General features: G+C 47.9%; 1 protein-coding gene across 1 annotated transcript in view; it reads left to right on the forward strand.

The window, feature by feature from the left end:
- The first annotated feature begins 581 nt into the window (after window positions 1–581).
- Window positions 582–19952, forward strand: part of TGM2 (transglutaminase 2) — a 57475-nt gene continuing 38104 nt past the window's right edge. The window contains 3 exon segments of the mRNA XM_087720881.1: window positions 582–742; window positions 11349–11528; window positions 18396–18638. Coding sequence (XP_087577007.1) covers window positions 733–742; window positions 11349–11528; window positions 18396–18638 — 433 coding nt within the window. The 5' untranslated portion in view covers window positions 582–732.

Below are 19952 nucleotides of genomic sequence, written 5' to 3' on the forward strand. Positions count from 1 at the left end.
AGAAGACCTCCAAGGTCCCTGCCAGCTCTATTCTGATTGAGGAGGAGAAGGGACCCAGAAGGCTGGCCTCCTCTCTTCGGCTCTGCCACCCCACATGTCCCGGGGCCTGCTTTTCCTCTTCCTGCCTGCCTCTCCCGATAAGCCTCTCGTGGGGTTTCCTGCCTCAAAAGCGGAGCCCCCCTTTTTTTTTTACTCCCAGCCCTTCCACACAAGGAGAGGGGGCACCCAGAGGGCACCAGGACACTCCCAAGGTGCTGAAAACATTACATGTTCCCAGGGAGGCGCAGATAAGCTCCGTGCCAGGCAAGGTGATGACACGGAGCGGGACGGACAGCTCCAATTCTCAGCCTTCGCTGCGCCCGGGACCTGACCAGGAGAAGCCAGCTGGGGGGGCTCTTTCTCCAGTTAGAATCCACCACCACCCCCGGGCCCGTCCCTCGAATTTCCCCTTTCAGCACCAGCCCACCCTTCGGTCTCACTTCATTTCTTTTAAAGGGTGCCTTTAACTTTTTCCTGGAAACCTCCCTCCGCTGCCATTCCCCCCCACCCACCCACCCCGCTCTCCTTTCGCGATGACTGATCTACCCCCCAGCCAAGGGGAGGGGAAGGGGATGTCTATAAAAGGGAGAGGACTCCTTGGGTCGGAGGTAACCTCGCAGCGTCTCGTGGCTCGCGGGCTGGCAAGGCAGGCAGCGGGAGAGCAGAGCGGAAGGCAGCTTCTCTGCAGGCACCATGGCAGAAGGTAAAAACACAATAACAACAATAATAATAATAACGATCAGAATAATCAGAAGAAGAAGGTCCCTGTCCGGGGACTTTGGAGATCTGGGGTTCCCCCTTGATTTTCCAACCTTCAACTGTCGAGAAAAAAAACTTTGCAAAACTTTTTGGAAAAGTTTTGCAAAAAGAAAAATGAAAATGGCATGGAGGTTAAAACGTAGGAAGGATTTGGGTTTGGCTAGCCTGGAGAAAGGAAGGACTAAGGGGGGGGGCATGATATCAGTCTTGGAGGGGCTGCCCCAAAGAAGAGGGTGCTCCACCTATTTTCCAAAGCAGCGGAAGGAAGAAGGAAAGGATGGAAACTATTTGGGGAGAGAAGCAACTTAGAACTCAGGAGAAACTTCCTAACAGTGAGAACAATTCATCCGCGGAACAGAAGTTGCCTCCAGAACAGAATAGAATAACAAGAGTTGGAAGGGACCTTGGAGGTCTTCTAGTCCAACCCCCTGCTTAGGCAGAAACCCCTAGACCACTTCAGACAAATAGTTGTGGGTTTTCCAACAGCAGTTGTGGGTGCGCCAACACGGGAGGTTTGTAGGAAAATAAAAGAACAGCAATTTGCCTGAAATGGTATACTGCTTGGGCAGAGGGTTGGACTAGAAGACCTCCAAGGTCCCTTCCAGTTCTATTCTGGCTGAAACTTGAGCATGCATGTTCCTCTAAAACTAACTTCGCTCCAGTCTGAAAGAGAAGTTTTGTTGACGCTCTTAAAGCATGGAGAAGGATTTTTTTTCTTTTCACCCCCTCATTGGGCAAAACTGCCCCTTAAAAATCTCTGGGTATCTTAAAGCTTTCGAACCCACATCGGATTACTGGCGATGATTTAATGCAGGGTGGATTTAGAACCTGTTGGGAAATGAACTGCAAAATAATAACCGGCCACTTTGGCGAAGAATAACTGTCTGGCGCAGGATTGACAGCGTTTGAGATTTTTCAACATGTCACAAGTCTGTTTCATTTGGGCTTATAAGGAAAAATATGTAACCGTGGAAGAGACGTATAGGGAGGAATCTTTAATTCTATTTATTTATATTTGATTTATTTGATTTCTATAGCTACCTTGGCAAACGGAGCTTGGAATGTTCTTATTTTATTTATCCTATTTCGAAACGGCCCGGCCGTCTCCCTCACTTATTCCCGTAGGATTCGAGAGACAGACATCATAAAATGAAGTATATTTTTTATTTCGCTATTTCTGGGCAATCACAGTGCCCATCAAAATGAAAAGCTTGATCCCTTTTAGCCAGAGGTGGCACGTACAAAAAAAATGCATTTGCCTGGTTTACTTTCCAAAAGGGCCAAAACAAGAGTGAACTTGCGGGATTTTAAGACGTAAATCGTGAAGGGGAAATTTAGTTATTGATTTAAGGGTGCCTAGAGATGGCCCTCAACTTACAACTTTCCATTTAGTGACTGTTCGAAGTTGTAGAGGCACTGAAAAAGGTGACTTGTTGTGACTGTTTTTCACACTTATGACCTCAGCCTCTAAAATTTTGTGCACCCTCCTCTCTCTATTTGGGGTCTCCAACCCTGACAACTTTAAGCCGGGAAGACTTCAATTCCCAGTCCTCCCAGCTTAATGTTTTGCTGGCTGGGGAATTCTGGGAGTTGAAGTCCTCCCGGCTGAAAGTTTTGCTGGCTGGGGAATTCTGGGAGTTGAAGTCCTCCCGGCTGAAAGTTTTGCTGGCTGGGGAATTCTGGGAGTTGAAGTCCTCCAGGCTGAAAGTTTTGCTGGCTGGGGAATTCTGGGAGTTGAAGTCCTCCCGGCTGAAAGTTTTGCTGGCTGGGGAATTCTGGGAGTTGAAGTCCTCCAGGCTGAAAGTTTTGCTGGCTGGGGAATTCTGGGAGTTGAAGTCCTCCAGGCTTAATGTTTTGCTGGCTGGGGAATTCTGGGAGTTGAAGTCCTCCAGGCTTAAAGTTTTGCTGGCTGGAGAATTCTGGGAGTTGAAGTCCTCCAGGCTTAAAGTTTTGCTGGCTGGGGAATTCTGGGAGTTGAATAATAGCAATAGCAATAGCAGTAGACTTATATACCGCTTCATAGGCCTTTCAGGCCTCTCTAAGCGGTTTACAGAGAGTCAGCATATTGCCCCCAACAATCTGGGTCCTCATTTTACCCACCTCGGAAGGATGGAAGGCTGAGTCAACCCTGAGCCAGTGAGATTTGAACCGCTGACCTGCTGATCTAGCAGTAGCCTGCAGTGCTGCTTTTTAACCACTGCGCCACCTTGGCTCTTGAAGTTGAAGTCCTCCAGGCTTAAAGTTACCAAGGATGGAGAGCCCCGCTTTATTTGCAAACCCCGTTTTTTTTTTATGACCCACTGAAGAGCATTACAATTTGTAGATCGGTCATAGAAACGCAGGGCGTTGTAAGTCGTAACTCTCGCCTGCTCGGTCCTTCCAAATTTGCTTCCTTGGCGTAGATTCAGGTGTTGTTTTGGCCGGGTGACAAGGAGTCGGCGCAACTCAAGGGCGCTACGGGGAGGATTTAAAAAATAAAAATGACAACGGAAGAGCGGAAATGCTCCGGGTGCATCTGTTCTGTTTTGGCTACCAGAGCCAGCGATGTGGAACTCCGAAATCTGGGCAGAGAATAATAATTTGGAGAAGGCTCATCCCTTCCAATCTGTTGGTGCCATCAGTCCAGCTTTTTTTCCTGCCCGAAATAATGAACCAGCTGCCCGTTAAGATGCAGCCCAAATTTACCCTTTAGTCACCTTTATCAATTGCTCCTTAGGAAGGGGGGAAAGAGAAAGACTCTGCGTGCCATAGATCCCAACGTTAAAAATAAAATAAAATAATAGGCTACCGTAAAAAAGAGGAACAGAGCATCCAATCCTCCACTGGGCAGGTCCCGGGTGCGACGATGGTTGGCGTCCAAATCAAAGGCCATTTACTCAGTTGCCCGCCTCCAAATACCTTTTTGGTTTCTTCTGCTGCATTTTACAACTTTCTTCAAAATAAATAGTTTAAACAAAGAATCGAACATGCGTGCGGATGGGAACGTGTAAAGATCATGAGGCTGTCTGGGGCCACCCATCTGTCCCTGTCCAGATACGTCACATGATGACGATGACGTGGTGATGCATGTTCGACACCACCTGTCCTATTCCGTTCCAGACCAATGGCTGTCCAGCCTCTTCTTAAAAGCCTCCAGTGATGGAGCTCCCACAACTTCTGGAGCCAAATTGTTCTACTGGTTCATTGTTCCAACTTTCAGGAAGTTTCTCCCTAATTCCAGGTTGCCTCTCTCCTTGATTAGTTTCCATCCGTTGCTTCTAGTCCTGCCCTCAGGTGCTTTGGAGAATAGCTTGACCTCCTCTTCTCGGGGGCAGCCCCTCAAATATTAGAAGACGCTATCCTGTCCACCCCCTAGTCCTCCTTTTCATTAAACTAACAGAACAGAATAGCAAGAGTTGGAAGGGACCTTGGAGGTCTTCTAGTCCAACCTCCTGCTCAAAGCAGATTCCTTATACCCTTCTAAACAAATGGCTGTCCAATCTCCTCTTAAAAACCTCCAGTGATGGAGAACCCACAACTTCTGGTGGCAAACAGTTCCACTGGTTAATGGTCCTGACTGTTAGGAAGTTTCTCCTTATTTCCACATTGCTTCTCTCCTTGATGAGTTTCCATCTGCTGCTCTGGGGCTTTGGAGAACAGGTGGATTTCATGGATTGGCTGTCCACCCTGAAGCTGGCCTGACCGAAGCCATTTTGTACGCTTCAGTGTCGCGACCCTGGAGGGGAGGGTCTGGGTGGGGGATTTGAGATAGGGGGGAATCTTGTAGCCAAAACAAAATACTTTCTCTTGGGAACCAAGGTCGTTTTCACACCTGGTCGGAGGAAGGCGGAGTGATGCCAGACCGCGCCTTGATTGGACCTGGTGATTGATTGTTTTGAGAAAGCAGAAAACCTTTATACTTTTAAAAATATATATATTTTTATTGTTTTTACATTTAAAACAGTACAGTACCACGAAGCTGAAGTGACCATACAATCACATTATATACAGCTAGTCTCAACCATTACCTATTTACTTAATACATTGCCTATCCTTCTGTCCAATCACAATATATACAGTTTGTTCCAGTCTTATTACCTTGTCTTATTACCAATCATTAAATCTGTTCCAGACTTCAAAATATTCCGATTCCCCTTTATTTTTGAGTTGAAGAGTGAGCCGATATGCTTCCGCACAGGGCAAAAATTTTCTGATTATATTTAACTCTGATGGTATATTTTCTTTTTTTCAATACCGCCCAAAAGTTATGCACACCACAGTTAATACATGGATAATTAGATAGAGTCCATTTTTCTTAAACCCCTCCGGTGTTAATGCCTAGGAGAAAAATTTCTGGTTTAAACAAAATTTGCTCTCTCACTATTTGTTCCAACCATGATTGAATCATTTTCCAATATCTTTTGGCCTTGTTGCATGTCCACCACATAGGATAAAAAAAGTGCCTGGTATGTTTTTTTTTTACACTTCCAACATTTGGGGGCCAAATTTTTAAACATTTTGGAGAGCCATGCTGGGGTGGGTGGGGGGTGGGGAGAAGAAAACCTTTTACTTTTAATTAGGTGAAAACCGCAGGAGACTTCAGAGTGGGTTTTTCACCCGATATGCGCCAATATGATATTTCCAATAAATGTATTCTCTGTGGAATCTACCCGCCTTGGAGTTTTGCTTGCTTTGGATTCATTGCTTGGAACCCTGACATGGACTTCATCTCCCATCATCCCCAGTTTGTGGATTGTGGATGGTATAGTCCAGGTTTGAACAGCTGGACAATTGGTCTTATCTAGTAGAATCCACTTTTTGTCTCAGTAGGGACTAGATGACCTTCAAGTTCCCTTTGGCTTCTTTGGCTTACCCATCTGAGCAGAGGACTGAATGGGTTCAAGGAGAGGCGGAGCAGCCATTCCTCTGGGAAGCTTTGGCTTGGGTTCCTACCCTCAGTAGGGGGTTGGACTAGATGACCTCTACAATGTCTTTCCTACAGGTCATCCTCAATTTATGGCCACGTCTGAGCCCAGAATTTTTGATGCTAAGCAGGACAAGTGAGTCTTGCCCCATTGTACGGCCTTTCTTGATGCCATTAAGTGAATCACTGCCGTTGTTAATTTAGTAACATGGCCATTAAGTGGATCCACCTTTCCCCATTGACTTTGCTTGTCAGAAGGTGGCAAAAGGGGATCATGTGATCCTGGGACACTGCGACCGTCATAAGTATGAATCAGTTGCTAAGGGGCGGGATTTTCACCATGTGACCCTGGGGACTCTGCAGTGGTCGTAAGGGTGGAAAACAGTCAGAAGTCACATTTTTTTCAGTGCTGTTGTAAATGAACTGTTGTAAATCGAGGACTACCTGTATCTAAGATTCTTACTTATCCGAGTAGAGTCCATGAGTTATGGGTTCAAGGGGAGGCCGAGCAGTAGTTCATCTGCAGTGCTTTGCCTTGGGTCTCTAGCCTCAGTAGGGAGCTAGATTAGATGACCTCTAAGTCCCCTTCTAAGTCTAACATTCTTACTCATGGGAGCAGAATCCATGACTCAGACGGATGAGTAGGAGGATCGAGGAGATGCTGAACAGCCGTTCATCTGGGAAGCTTTGGCTTCGGTTTCCGGCCTTCAGTAGGGGGTTAGACTAGCTGACCTCTAGGGCACCTCCCAGTGTTAGGATTCTTACTCATCTGAGTAGAATCCGTGAATCAGACAGATGGTGGGTTCAAGGAGAGGCTGAGCATCCCGTCTGGGACATTTTGGCTTGGGCTCCTACCCTACGCTTAGACAAGATGACCTCCAGAGTCCCCTCCGGTGTTAAGATTCTTACTCATCCACGACTCTGTCTTAAAACCTAGGAGAGAGGGAGGGAGAAGGAGGGGGAGAGACAGAAAGAGAAAGAAAGAGAGAAAGGGAAAATTGAAAAAGAAAGAGAGGGAGTAAGGAGAAAAAGAAAGAGAGATAAACAGAGAGAAAGGGAGAGAGGAAAGAAGAGAGAGAGAAAGAGAGAGAGGAAAGAAGATGTGGGAAAGGAAGAGAGAGGAAAAGAGACAGAAAGAAAAAAGAGAGAGAAAGAGAGGGAAGGAGAAAAAGAAATAGAAAAAGAAAAAGAAAAAAAGAGGGAGAGAAAGAGAGAAAAGAGAGAGAGAAAGAGAAATGAGAGAGAAAGAGAGAACAGAAAAGAAAGAGATAAAGAAAGAGAAAGAGAAAAAGTGAAATAGAGAGAGAAAAAGAGAGAAGTAGAGAGAGAGAGAAAGAGAGAGAGAGAGAAAAGAAGAGAGAGAGAGAACAGAAAAGAAAGAGATAAAGAAAGAGAAAGAGAAAGAGAAAAAGAGGGAGAGAAAGAGAAAAAGTGAAATAGAGAGAGAAAAAGAGAGAGAAGTAGAGAGAGAGAGAGAAAAGAAAGAGAAAGAGAGGGAGAGAAAGAGAAAGAAATAGAAAGAGAGAAAGCAAGAAACAGAGAGAAAGAGAAAGAAAGAGAGAGAGAGAGAGAAAATGCAAAAAAGGGAGGAAAAGAGAGAGAAAGAGAAAAAAAGAGGACGAGAAAGGGTTTGTGTGTGTTAAGGAGGAACTTTCTGACAAGTGAGAACCATCAACCGATGGAAGAGAAGTTGCCTTCAGAAGTTGTGGGAGCTTCATCCCTGGAGGCTTTCAAGAAGAGATTGGACTTCCCTCTATCAGAAATGGTATAGGGTCTCCTGCTGGGGTGGGGGTTGGACTAGATGACCTCCAAGGTCCCTTCCAACTCTGCTAATCTATGAAAGAATTGGGGCGACCATATGAGAAGTTCCCTGAGAATAAATAAAAAATACAATAAATAAATAAGAGACTAAACTAGCTTGCAGGAGCCTCAGGCCACAATTACAGGCCATCCTCAAGTTACAGTCATTCATTTAACGACCAATGTTACAACGGCCCAGGCTTATGACCGTTTTTCACCCTTTGCAGCATCTCCCTGGTCACGTGGTCAAAAATTCAGACTCTGGGCAACCGATTCACAGTTATGACGCTTGCAGAGTCCTGAGGTCACATGATCCCCTTGTGTTACTTTCTGACCAGCAAAGCCAATTGGGGGGGGGGGGGAATCCCGATTCACTTAACGACCATGAACAACTGCAGGGATCCACTTAACAGCTGTGGGAAGAAAGATGGTAAAACCTTTCTTATGCATCTTTCACAATCTATCGGGTGTTAAATACGAACGACACATCACCTTATCAAACTCCTCTTTCAGATTATAATTCAGTGTAAATTCCGGTCCTTCGCTCCCCATATTCTGCCCTTGATCGAGCAGGAGGCTAAATCCAATTATTTTTTTTGCCCAGTTAATCAAACGATCTTTGACGTGTTCAACTCCTGTGCTCCTTTTTCAACAGTCATTTATACATCTCAGCGATCCCACACCCGTCCCCAGTACATAAATCCAATTCAAAGTCACTTTTCTCATTCATAAAAACACAATTCTTCTCCTCCTGTTTAAAGCTGCCAACTTGCATAAGGTGAAGGCACAGAGAGAAACGGCCTTCTCTTCCCAGTCCTTTTCTAGTTCTTAATTCAGGTAAAAGTGAATTAATTGTTCGGCTAGTGGAGAGAAAAGGAGGACTAGGGGGGGACATGATAGCAGTGTTCCAATATCTCAAGGGTTGCCACAAGGAAGAAGGAGTCAAGCCATTCTCCAAAGCACCAGAAGGCCACACTTGGAATACTGCATTCAGTTTTGGTCGCCACGATGTGGAAAAGATGTGGAGACTCTGGAAAGAGTGCAGAGAAGAGCAACAAAGAGGATCAGGGGACTGGAGGCTAAAACATATGAAGAATGGTTGCAGGAACTGGGTATGTCCAGTTTAATGAAAAGAAGGACCAGGGGAGACATGATAGCAGCCTTCCAATATCTCAGGGGTTGCCACAAAGAAGAGGGAGTCAGACTATTTTCCAAGGCACCTGAGGGCAGAACAAGAAGCAATGGGTGGAAACTAACCAAGGAGAGAAGCAACTTAGAACTGAGGAGAAATTTCCTGACAGTGAGAACAATTAACCAGTGGAACTGCTTGCCTCCAGAAGTTGTGAATGCCCCAACACTGGAAGTCTTTAAGAAGATGTTGGATAGCCATTTGTCCGAAATGGTATAAGGTTTCCTGCCTAGGCAGGGGGTTGGACTAGAAGACCTCCAAGGTCCCTTCCAACTCTGCTATGTATTGTACTAATCAAGGAGAGAAGCAATTTAGAATTAAGGAGAAACTTCCTAACAGTGAGGACAATTAACCAGTGGAACTGCTTCCCACCAGAAGTTGTGGGTGCTCCATCACTGGGGGTCCTTAAGAAGACATTGGACAGCCACTTGTCTAAAATGGTACAGGGTCTCCTGCTTGAGCAGGGGGTTGGACTAGAAGACCTCCATGGTCCCTTCCAACTCTATTCCAATTCCGATTCTGAATGAATCAGTGGACTGGCTTCCCTTTCAGAAGTTCTGGGAGCTCCATCACTGGAGGTTTTTAAGAAAAGACTGGAGAACCATTTGTCCGGAATTGCATAGGGGGACGATATCCATATGGGATAACTTTTATGACTTGTGAACTTCAATTCCCAGAATCCTGAGAGTTGGAAGTCCTCAAGTCTTAAAGTACCAAGGTTGGACACCCCTAGGCTAGGGTCTGAGAAGGAGGTTGGACTAGAAGACCTCCAAGGCCCCTTCCAACTCTCTTATTCTGTTATTCTCCTTGTCAATCAATCCACAGAGGTCAGCTCGGTTTTTGTATCATTACAGTTTCTTTTCTTAACATAAAAGCTTCCACAGGGGAAACAATTAAAAAAAAAATTAGGAGTCAATTTTATTTTATTTTTCTTCCAAAACTTTCATTACGGCACGCCTAACGAAATAATTCTGAAAATCTATATTAACCCTGACTTTGCATTACCATAAATGGCCACCAAATCTGCCTCACTGCGTGTATAAGCGGTCCTTGACTTACGGCCAACAGAATAACAGAGTTGGAAGGCACCTTGGAGGTCTTCTAGTCCAACCCCTTGGAAACTCTAGATCAGTGTTTCTCAACCTTGGCCACTTGAAGATGTCCGGACTTCAACTCCCAGAATTCCCCAGCCAGCATTCGCTGGCTGGGGAATTCTGGGAGTTGAAGTCCGGACATCTTCAAGTGGCCAAGGTTGAGAAACACTGATCTACATGATTTTATGGTCGTATGTCCATAATGGGATGGTTGTGAAGCACGTTCTTCATGACCAGATCTGATTTTACAATCAATTTATTTACAGCAGCTGTAAATAAACGCCATTGACTTTAAATGAATCCATGGTTCACTATGGGGCTTTCTTTCTTTCTTTTTTGGCCAGAAACTGGAAGTATAAACACCAATTTCTGGCAAAAAAAATATATTGTAAATCAAACGTAAAACATTCGAACTTAATAATAGTAAAAACAATCCTGGGACACAGGATGATGCAAAACAGCCATAGATGCCGTTTTTAGCTTCCTTACCTGCTCAAGAAGCTTACGGGGAGTCCGTCGTAACTTCCAACAGTCGCAGGCTGTCGTAAACCGAGGACTATCGTCGTTACACGCAGCGAAGTCCTGAAGAGGTGCCTCAACTGCCTTCTGGTGTTGTAAAGTTGCTGAAGATTCCTAAGGAAAAATAAATAAATCTGAGAGAAGAAAGGAGGGAAGGAAGGAGGGAATGTAGGAGAGAAGGAAGGAGGAAAGGAGGGGGGAAAGGAAGGAGAGAAGGAGAGAAGAAAGAAGGGAAGGAAGGAAGGAAGGAGGGAAGGAAGGAGGGAAGGAGAGAAGGAGAGAAGAAAGGAGGGAGGAAAGGGGGAAGGAGGGAGGGAAGCAAGGAGGGAAGGAAGGAGAGAAGGAGAGAAGAAAGGAGGGAAGGAAGGAGGGAAGGAAGGAGAGAAGGAGAGAAGAAAGGAGGGAAGGAAGGAGGGAATGTAGGAGAGAAGGAGGGGGGAAGGAAGGAGGAAAGGAAGGGGGAAAGGAAGGAGAGGAGGAGAGAAGAAAGGAGGGAAGGAAGCGGGGAAGGAGGAGGGAAGGAGAGAAGGAGAGAAGGAGAGAAGAAAGGGAGGAGGGAAGGGGGGAGGAGGGAGGGAAGGAAGGAAGGAGGGAAGGAAGGAGAGTAGGAGAGAAGAAATGAGGGAAGGAAGGAGGGAATGTAGGAGAGAAGGAAGGGGGAAGGAAGGGGGAAAGGAAGGAGAGAAGGAGAAAAGAAAGGAGGGAAGGAAGGAAGAAGGAAGGAGGGAAGGAGAGAAGGAGGGAAGGGGGAAGGAGGGAGGGAAGGAAGGAGGGAAGGAAGGGGAGTAGGAGAGAAGAAACGAGGGAAGGAAAGAGGGAGGGAGGGAAGAAGAAGTAGGATCGTTGTAAGATAAGATGGAGTTTTGGGATGGTAAAAAAGCAATCTTCAAGTATATTGTCAACTGTAGGGGAAAAAATTGTTATAAATACATATTATTAATAACAGTTATGAGATCATATAATTGTGAATGCATATAGGAAATTGATAAAATAAAAAATTGTTAAAAAAAATAAATCTGATTTTTTTCCCCCTTGGTTCCCGCAGATCTTCAGTTAGAGACCTGGGACCTGAAATGCGAGGAGAACAGCCTGAAGCACAAGACTTCCGAAATGGGGTCCCATCAGCTCCTCGTACGCCGAGGGCAGCCGTTCCGCATCTCACTGACCTTCGCCGGCAGAGCGTATGAAGCTGGCGTGGACAAACTCACCTTCGTTACGGAGACAGGTGAGCGGTGGGCCTTGGCTGCCCCCGGAGAGGGAGGGAGGACGGGGGTGGGGGGAGGAAACCCTTCTGATCCCCACTCCCATCATCCACCAGTAGGAGGTAAAATCCATCTGGTTCAGTTGCAAGCTGGGATAAAAGCACTGGAAACAACAGGGAGGCTGTTTGGAAAGGATATTTTATGATGAAGCAGAACAACAGCTAAATGGTGGGATGAGTGGATGGATCTTTATATATCTTTCTGTGACTTTCGAAGTTTGTTCTGGGGGTTGCGCAATGATGGGGCTTATGCCTTTTGCCAAATGGTGGGGAGTTGACCCCATTATGTCCTCAAAGGTTATGCCCTGTCCTTCTTAATCCCATCACCCTGGAGTGGAAGTTGATTGGAGGACTGGTGGCTAAAATATATAGCAATAGCAGTTAGACTTATATACTGCTTCATAGGGCTGTCAGCCCTCTCTAAGCGGTTTACAGAGTCAGCATATCGCCCCCACAGTCTGGGTCCTCATTTCACCCACCTCAGAAGGATGGAAGGCTGAGTCAACCTTGAACCGGTGAGATTTGAACCAATGAACTGCTGAACTAGCAGTCAGCTGAAGTGGCTGCAGTACAGCACTCTAACCACTGCGCCACCTCGGCTCTTTTAATATATGAAGAAAGCTTGCAGGAAATGTCTAGTTTAGGGGGGGAAAGGACTAGGGGGGTGACATGATAGCAATTCCCCCAATATCTGGGGGGGGGGCTGCCGCAGAGAAGAGGGGGCCCACCTGTTCTCCAAAAACACCAGAAGGCAGAACGAGAAGCAACAGATGGAAACTAATCAAGGAGAGAAGCAGCCTAGAACTAAGGAGGAATCTCCTGGAAGTTAGAACAATTAATCAGTGGAACAGAAGTTGCCTCCAGATGTTGTGGGTGCTCCATCACAGGAGGTTTTTAAGAAAAGGCTGGACAGCCATTTGTCTGAAACGGTATAGGGTCTCCTGCCTGAGCAGGGGGCTGGACTAGAAGACCTCCAAGGTCCCTTCCAACTCTGTTATTCTGTAATTGTGTAAGGGTCTCCTGCTTGAACAGGGGGCTGGACTAGAAGACCTCTGTGATCCCTTCTACCTCCTGTTATTCTGTAATTCCGTAAGGGTCTCCTGCTTGAGCAGAGGGCTGGACTAGAAGACCTCCAAGGTCCCTTCCAACTCTGTTATTCTGTAATTGGGTAAGGGTCTCCTGCTTGAGCAGGGGGCTGGACTAGAAGACCTCCAAGGTCCCTTCCAACTCTGTTATTCTGTAATTCTGTAAGGGTCTCCTGCTTGAGCAGAGGGCTGGACTAGAAGACCTCCAAGGTCCCTTCCAACTCTTGTTTTCCTGTAATTGTGTAAGGGTCTCCTGCTTGAACAGGGGGTTGGACTAGAAGACCTCCAAGGTCCCTTCCAACTCTGTTATCCTGTTAGATCAATACATGAAATTCACTTTTAGCGGATACCTCCATACCAAACCAGCCTGGGCTTCTCTGGAGCTCTGCTGGGTGTTCCCCGCCTGAACCCCCACATTCTCCAGTGCGGTGGGAAGGAAGACCGCAGAGTAGGAGGGGGCTGGGGAGGGGGGGGACCCACTGGTCCTTGGCCCAGGTTTTATCTCTTCCATCCAGGCAGCCTGTAGGCAGAGAAAGACTCCAGTCAGGGAAACAAAGGCAGGAAGTCCTTCTTTCTCACAATGCTCTGTTGTGTTCCCAAGCAAAGCCGCCCCAGCATTGGCCCTCCCTTGGGGAGACAGGCCAGGGAGGACCCAAAAGTCAGGCCCCCTTTAATCTGCTTACCCCCCCCCCTTCTTGGAAAATGTCCCTGAGCTGGGAAACTGCCTGTAGCCCCATAGGTGAGAGGGGGGATGGATTCTGCAACGGCTTGCTCTGTGCCAAGAGATGGTGGGCTGTTGTGCCCACCATAGATGGGCATGTCAGGTTCTCCCCTCCTCAATTCAGCCCTTGGGGGGTTTCCGTACCAATAAAAGAGAATCTATGTAGCTGAGGGCTGAGAGGAGGGGTCCTTGGTGCTCTCTGAGCTTGGTGGTTTTCCTGCAGGGGGGGGGAAAAACGCCAGGGGATTTCTCAGAGGCCCCTGACAAATTAGCCATCAACAGACACATAGACGTAAAGAATATTTATAGACTGCGCAAGAGAGATAATGGACTAGCCCAAAAGGGAACGAGGAAACAGCACACACAATCAGCAATCAACGCCCAGATGCGTGAGATGAACCCCAAGATTAACATCAGACCCACAGACAAGAAGGGAACAGTAACCCAATCAAAGAACTCAAACAGTAAACAGGCCACCAAGACCACCATCACCCCCCCCCCCAGGGTCAGGGGAAGCCAACCGAATATAAATAGAGAGCAAACCCCTCTCCCTACCAGCATTGATGATGTCACCTAATCGGGTTAAACCACCAAGTTCAGAGAGCACCGAAGACACCACAGTTGTTCTCTTCCTCCTCCTCCTCCTTCTCCTCCCTTCTAACACTGATGATGCCCCCCAGTTGGGTTATGAAACGTCTGCAAGAAAACCGCCAAGTTCAGAGAGCACCAAAGACCACACAGTTGTTCTCCTTCTCTTCCTCCTGTCTCTATCTTCCTTCCTTCTCCTTCTCCTTCTCCTGTCTTCCTTCCTTCCTTACTTACTTCTCCTCCAGTCGACATCTGCCTCCTTCTCCTGTCTCTATGTTCCTTCCTTCGCCTTTCTATGTCTTCCTTCCTTCTCCTCCTGTCTCCATCTTCCTTCTCCTTCTCCTGTCTCCATCTTCCTTCCTCCTTCTCCTTCTCCTTCTCCTGTCTTCCTTCCTTCCTTCCTTCCTTCCTCCTGTCTCTATCTTCCTTCTCCTTCTCCTGTCTCCATTTTCCTTCCTTCTCCTCCTTCTCCTGTCTTCCTTCCTTCCTTCCTTCCTCTTATCACCATCTTCCTTCTCCTCTTGTCTCTATCTTCCTTCTCCTTCTCCTGTCTCCTGTCTCCATCTTCCTTCTCCTTCTCCTTCTCCTTCTCCTCCTCCTCCTCCTCCTCCTCCTTGTTCCCTTCCACATCTGTTATTCTGGATTTCTGCATCCCTTCCCTGCCTGACTGGGTGGGATATTCCCAAAACCAAGGTTGCAATTTGATGGCAAAAATGGTCTTCGATACCTCTTGTAAATCTGTTTCCCCCCCAGAAGTTAGCCTTGAACAATTTCTCCACAGCCCGAGGAGTTCCCACTTTGAAGCCACAGCCAGGGACGTCTGCAGTGGGAGGGAAGTTTAAAAAAAACAGTCAAAAAACCAGCAACACAGAAACCAGCAGTAGAACATAGAATAACAGAGTAGGAAGGGACCTTGGAGGTCTTCTAGTCCAACCCCCTGCTATACCATTTCAGACAAATGGTTGCCTAACATCATCTTAAAGACTTCCAGTGTTGGGGCATTCACAACTTCTGGAGGCAACTTTTGTTCCACTGGTTAATTGTTTTAACTGTCAGGAAGTTTCTCCTCAGTTCTAAGTTGCTTCTCTCCTTGATTAGTTTCCACCCATTGATTCTTGTTCTACCCTCAGGTGCCTTGGAGAATAGCTTGACCCCCTCTTCTTTGGGGCAGCCCCTCAAATATTGGAAGACTGGTATCATGTCACCCCAACTCCTTCTTTCCACTAGACTATACCTAGTTCCTGCAACAGTTCATTATATCTATATTATTTTTAGGGGTATTTTTCTCTTTTTCCTCTTCTTTTAAACAGATCAAAGGTTTTGTTCCAAAGTTTCTCTTTTTCCAAAAGAAACTGGACTTTCTTGGTTTTTTTTTTCCCCTTTGAAGACATTTCCCTTCTCATTCAAGAAGCTTCTGCAGAACCGAAGAAGCTTCTTGGATGAGAAGGGAAACATTTTCAAAGGAAACGTAAATAAAGTCCATTTGGAAAAAAAAATACCTTTATGCTGGGTGGACTTCCACTCCCAAAACCTGGGGCATCCTGGGAGTTGAAACCCACCCATTTTAACTGCCTGGGGCATCCTGGGAGTTGAAGCCCACCCATTTTAACTGCCTGGGGCATCCTGGGAGTTGAAACCCACCCATTTTAACTGCCTGGGGCATCCTGGGAGTTGAAGCCCACCCATTTTAACTGCCTGGGGCATCCTGGGAGTTGAAGCCCACCCATTTCAAAGCAGCCCACCTTGAGGAACACTGTCCTACACAAATTGTTTTCAAATCAAAAAGTTGAAAAGAGGGAAGGCGAAAGAGGGCAGCAGCCAAAGGAAAGGAGCATTGAGGAGAGAGTTGAGGCTGCCACTGGTGGGTTGTAACCAGCGATGCAGCTGATGGAGGGGCTGAGATTTGGGTGGTGGGGCAGAGAAGACCCCCCCATTTGCTTGGCCAGATGTGACGGCCTTCCCCACCCCACCCCTCCCTCCCTCCCCCAGCAAGAGTGGCAGCTCCTGGTTCAGGACCCTCTGAAAGGCAGAGTCGGAATCTTGGCAAGCAAACCTGAAGAAGAAGGGACTGTCCTGCAGGGTCCCACCCCCCACAACCGCCCACCTGTCCCGGCCTCTCGGCACAAAGAGCCGGTGTTGCTGGGCTGGGCGGTTGAGAGTTGACAGATCCCCCCCCAGGAAGCAACACCTCTCTGCCCCCCCTCCATCTCCTTTACAAGAATGAATGGGCCACTGTCTGCAGGGGAGGGGCCACTCTCTCACCCGCGGGGGGGGGGGAGGGAGGAACAGGCTATTCCTGTAGCCCGTCCGGTCCCCGCTGGGGGCCGCTGGGTTTGGCCTCCCCAGCCAAGCAGGGGCCGAGACGGGTTCTCAGACTGCCAGTGGCCAGCTGGAGGGGGAGGCGAAAAACGCCCCTCTCCCTGGAGGCTCCTGTGTGTGTTTCCAGCCACCGCTTCTGATGCCCGCCTCTTGCCATGGAAGACGCCATCCTTACGCCCATCCGGATGGGCAGGCAGGCGGGCAGCGGGCAGCGGGTGGCCTGTCCTGGCAGTGGCCAAAGGAAAAGAAAGGAAGGGAAGGGAAAGAAAGGAAGGGAAGGGAAGAGAAAAGAAGGGAAGGGAAGGGAAAGAAAGAAAGAAAGAAAGAAAGAAAGAAAGAAAGAAAGAAAGAAAGAAAGAAAGAAAGAAAGAAAGAAAAAAAGAAAGAAAGGAAAGGAAGGGAAGGAAGGGTAAGAAAGGAAGGAAGGAAGGGAAGGGAAAGAAGGGAAGGGAAGAGAAGGAAAGGAAGGGAAAGAAAGGAAAGGAAGGGAAGAGAAGAGAAGAGAAGGAAGGGAAGGGAAAGAAAGAAAGAAAGGAAAGGAAGGGAAGGGAAGAGAAGAAAGGGAAGGGAAAGAAAGGAAGGGAAGAGAAGGGAAGGGAAGGGAAGGGAAGGGAGGGAAGGAATGGAAAGGAAGGGACAGGACAGGAAAGGAAAGGAACGAGGGAGGGAGAGAGAGAGAGAGAAGGAGAGAATATGAAAGGAGGGAGAGAAGCCGAAGGAAGTTTACAGCCGGGATGGGGCCGGTTTTCAGCTCATTTGACCATCAGACCAACCTTTAGGAGATGCCAAAAGAGCTGGTGGGGAAGCAGCCCAATCTGGGGGGGGGGGGCATTGGAGGAGAATGTTTTGGGTAGATGATTGCACACAGACAGACAGACAGACAGACATGCACATATGGTGCCAACAAATGGATGTAGTAGTGACCATCCAGAATTCCCGCTGCTTTCCCAGAAGCTGGGCTCTCTGGTCAGGAGGCTCACTCCAAAACAGACGCCCAGCCCAGCTGCCCAGCTGTGGGCAGGAGAGCGGGGGGGGGGCTGCCAGCCCCCTGGCACCTGGGCTGCGGGGCACAGCCCCAAACGTTTGCAAGGAGCCAAAGCTCTGGGCAAGGAAAGGGCCTGGCTGAAGTGGTTTGGGGGCCGAGGAGGGGTTGGCTCTCCTTTGGGGTGGGGGAGTCTCCTTGCTGGCTGGGAACTCTGGGAGTTGAAGTCCAGGCCTCTTCCAGCGGGCACCTTTGAGAGAAGCTGAGTTGGGCTGCAGAGCAATACACAGAAAAGTCCTGGGATGATGGGACAGCCAGGAGTCTTCCTCATGGAGCACGTTTTCCCCTTCGGTCATTAGTAGCTTCCTGAAGCCCCCCCTCCTCCCCCATCACAAGGGGGAGGACCCTCATTTGATGAATGAGATCATGAACTCACCTGTGCCTTTCTTCTCTCTCCCTCCCTCTTCATTCCTTCCTTCTCTCCCTCTGTCAATCCCTCCCTGCTTCCTTGCCTTCTTTCCTTCCTCTTTCCCTCGATCAATCTCTTCCTTCCTCCCTTCTTCCCTCCTTCCCTCAATCCCTCCTTCCCTCCCTCTTCCCTCTGACACTCCCTTCCTTACGTCTTCCCTAAATCTCTCCCTGCTTCATTGCCTCCTTTCCTTCCTTCTTTCTCTTTCCTTCTATCCATCAATCCCTTCCCTCCTTCTTTCCATCTTCCCTCTTTCCTCAATCCCTTTTCCTTTCTCCCCTCCTTCCCTCCCTCAATCCCTCCCTGCTTCCTTGCCTCCTTTCCTTCCTCTTTCCCTCCATCAATCTCTTCCTTCCTCCCTTCTTCCTCTTTCCCTCCCTCTTCCCTCTGACAATCCCTTCCTTACGTCTTCCCTAAATCTCTCCCTGCTTCATTGCCTCCTTTCCTTCCTTCTTCCTCTTTCCCTCTGTCCGTCAATCCCTTCCCTCCTTCTTTCCATCTTCCCTCTTTCCTCAATCCCTTTTCCTCTCTCCCTCCTTCCCTCCCCCATTCCTTCCTTGCTTCCTTGCCTTCTTTCCTTCCTTCTTCCATCCCTCTCTCCCTCTTTCCCTCCATCAATCCCTTCCTTCCTCCCTTCTTCCCTCTTTCCCCTCCCTCCCTACTGTAGGACCTTGCCCCATCGAGACCTCCGGGACCCGCTCTCCTTTCCCTCTCTCTTGCTCTCTGGAGGGCTCGGCCTGGAGTTCGGCCGTGGAGCAGCAGGACGGGCTGACCCTCTCCGTCTCCATCTCCTCCCCTCCGGACGCCCGCATCGGCCGATACCGCCTGGTCCTGGACGCCTCCACCCAGTTCCAGGGCTCCAGCTTCAACCTGGGCGAGTTTGTCCTGCTCTTCAACCCCTGGTGCCCAGGTAGGTCCTCTCTTCAGCCATGGAAGGGACCAGAGAGGTCTTCTTCTGCCACGCTGGATCTGGGGAGACCCGTCTCAGCAGGGTCTGCCCAGATTTCTCCAACCGGATCATCCCTGCTTGGATGAGGTTCTCCTGGGGTTAGGGTTCAACCGTCGTAAATAGGAGTCAGTTGCCAAGCGTCTGAATTCTGATCATGTGACCATGTGGACCCTGCAAGGGTTGTAAATGTGAAAAAGGATCGTAAGTTCTTTTTCCAGTGCTGTTATAACGTTGGTCACTAAACAAATGATTATAGGTCAAGGACTTCCTTCCTCCCTCCCCCCCTCCCTTTCTTCCATCTTTCTTTTATATCCTTCCTTCCTTCTTCCTTCCTTCTTTTATATTTTTCTTTCCTTCCTCCCTCCCTTTTTTGTATATTTCCTTCCTTCCGTCTTCTTTTATATTTTTCCTTGCTTCTTTCCTTCCCTCCTCCCTCCCTACAACCCTTCCTTTCTTCCCTCTTTTTTATATCCTTTCCTCCTACCTTTTTTTCCTTCCTTCTTTTATATTTTCCTTTCCTTCATCCCTCCCTTTTTTGTATATTTCCTTCCTTCCGTCTTTCTTTTATATTTTCCTTCCTTCTTTCCTTCCCTCCTCCCTCCCTACATCCCTTCCTTTCTTCCCTCTTTTTTATATCCTTTTCTCCTACCTTTTTCCCTTCCTTCTTTTATATTTTTCTTTCCTTCCTTCCTTCTTTCTTTCTTTGATATTTTACTTTTCTTCCTTCCCTCCTTCCTTCTTCACTTCCTTCTTTTATATTTTTCTTCCCTTCCTTCCCTTCTTTCCATCCTCTCTTCTTCTCTTCTTCCCTTCTTCTTTCCTGTACCGAGCCTGGAATCTCTGGCCTGCAAAGCAAGTTCTTCGCCATCAGTGGCCGAGCACGTGGGCCTGCTTGGGCTCCCATAGAGAAGCTCCATCATGTCATTCGGTTTCTTCTGCTCTAGAAAGTTGCCCCAGAAACCCCACTAATCGTTGTGTACTTTGGAAACCGTGGTTAGATAAACAGAGTCTTAAGACCCAGCCCTTGGGAACAGAAGGTGCCATGTGCTAATCCCACTTTGGCAGTTCCAAGTGAAGGCATCTCACATAAGCAAATAGATGTTCCCAGAGGCCAGGAAGCATTTGCAAAGCCGGAGGAAAAACATCCAGTAGCTGCGTTGATGCCATCTGTTATTACCTTCGTGGCTTTATTTGTCTTTACCTGTCTTTGATGGGAAGAAAAGTCCCAAGAGCCGCGTCCAAGAAACACACTTTCCCCGAAAGTTCAGCTAATCC

Source organism: Thamnophis sirtalis, unplaced genomic scaffold (assembly GCF_051295495.1).
Source record: "Thamnophis sirtalis isolate CommonGarterSnake01/CBP01778 unplaced genomic scaffold, rThaSir2_p1.2 scaffold_7, whole genome shotgun sequence".
In the NCBI taxonomy this organism is placed as follows: Eukaryota; Metazoa; Chordata; class Lepidosauria; order Squamata; family Natricidae; genus Thamnophis; species Thamnophis sirtalis.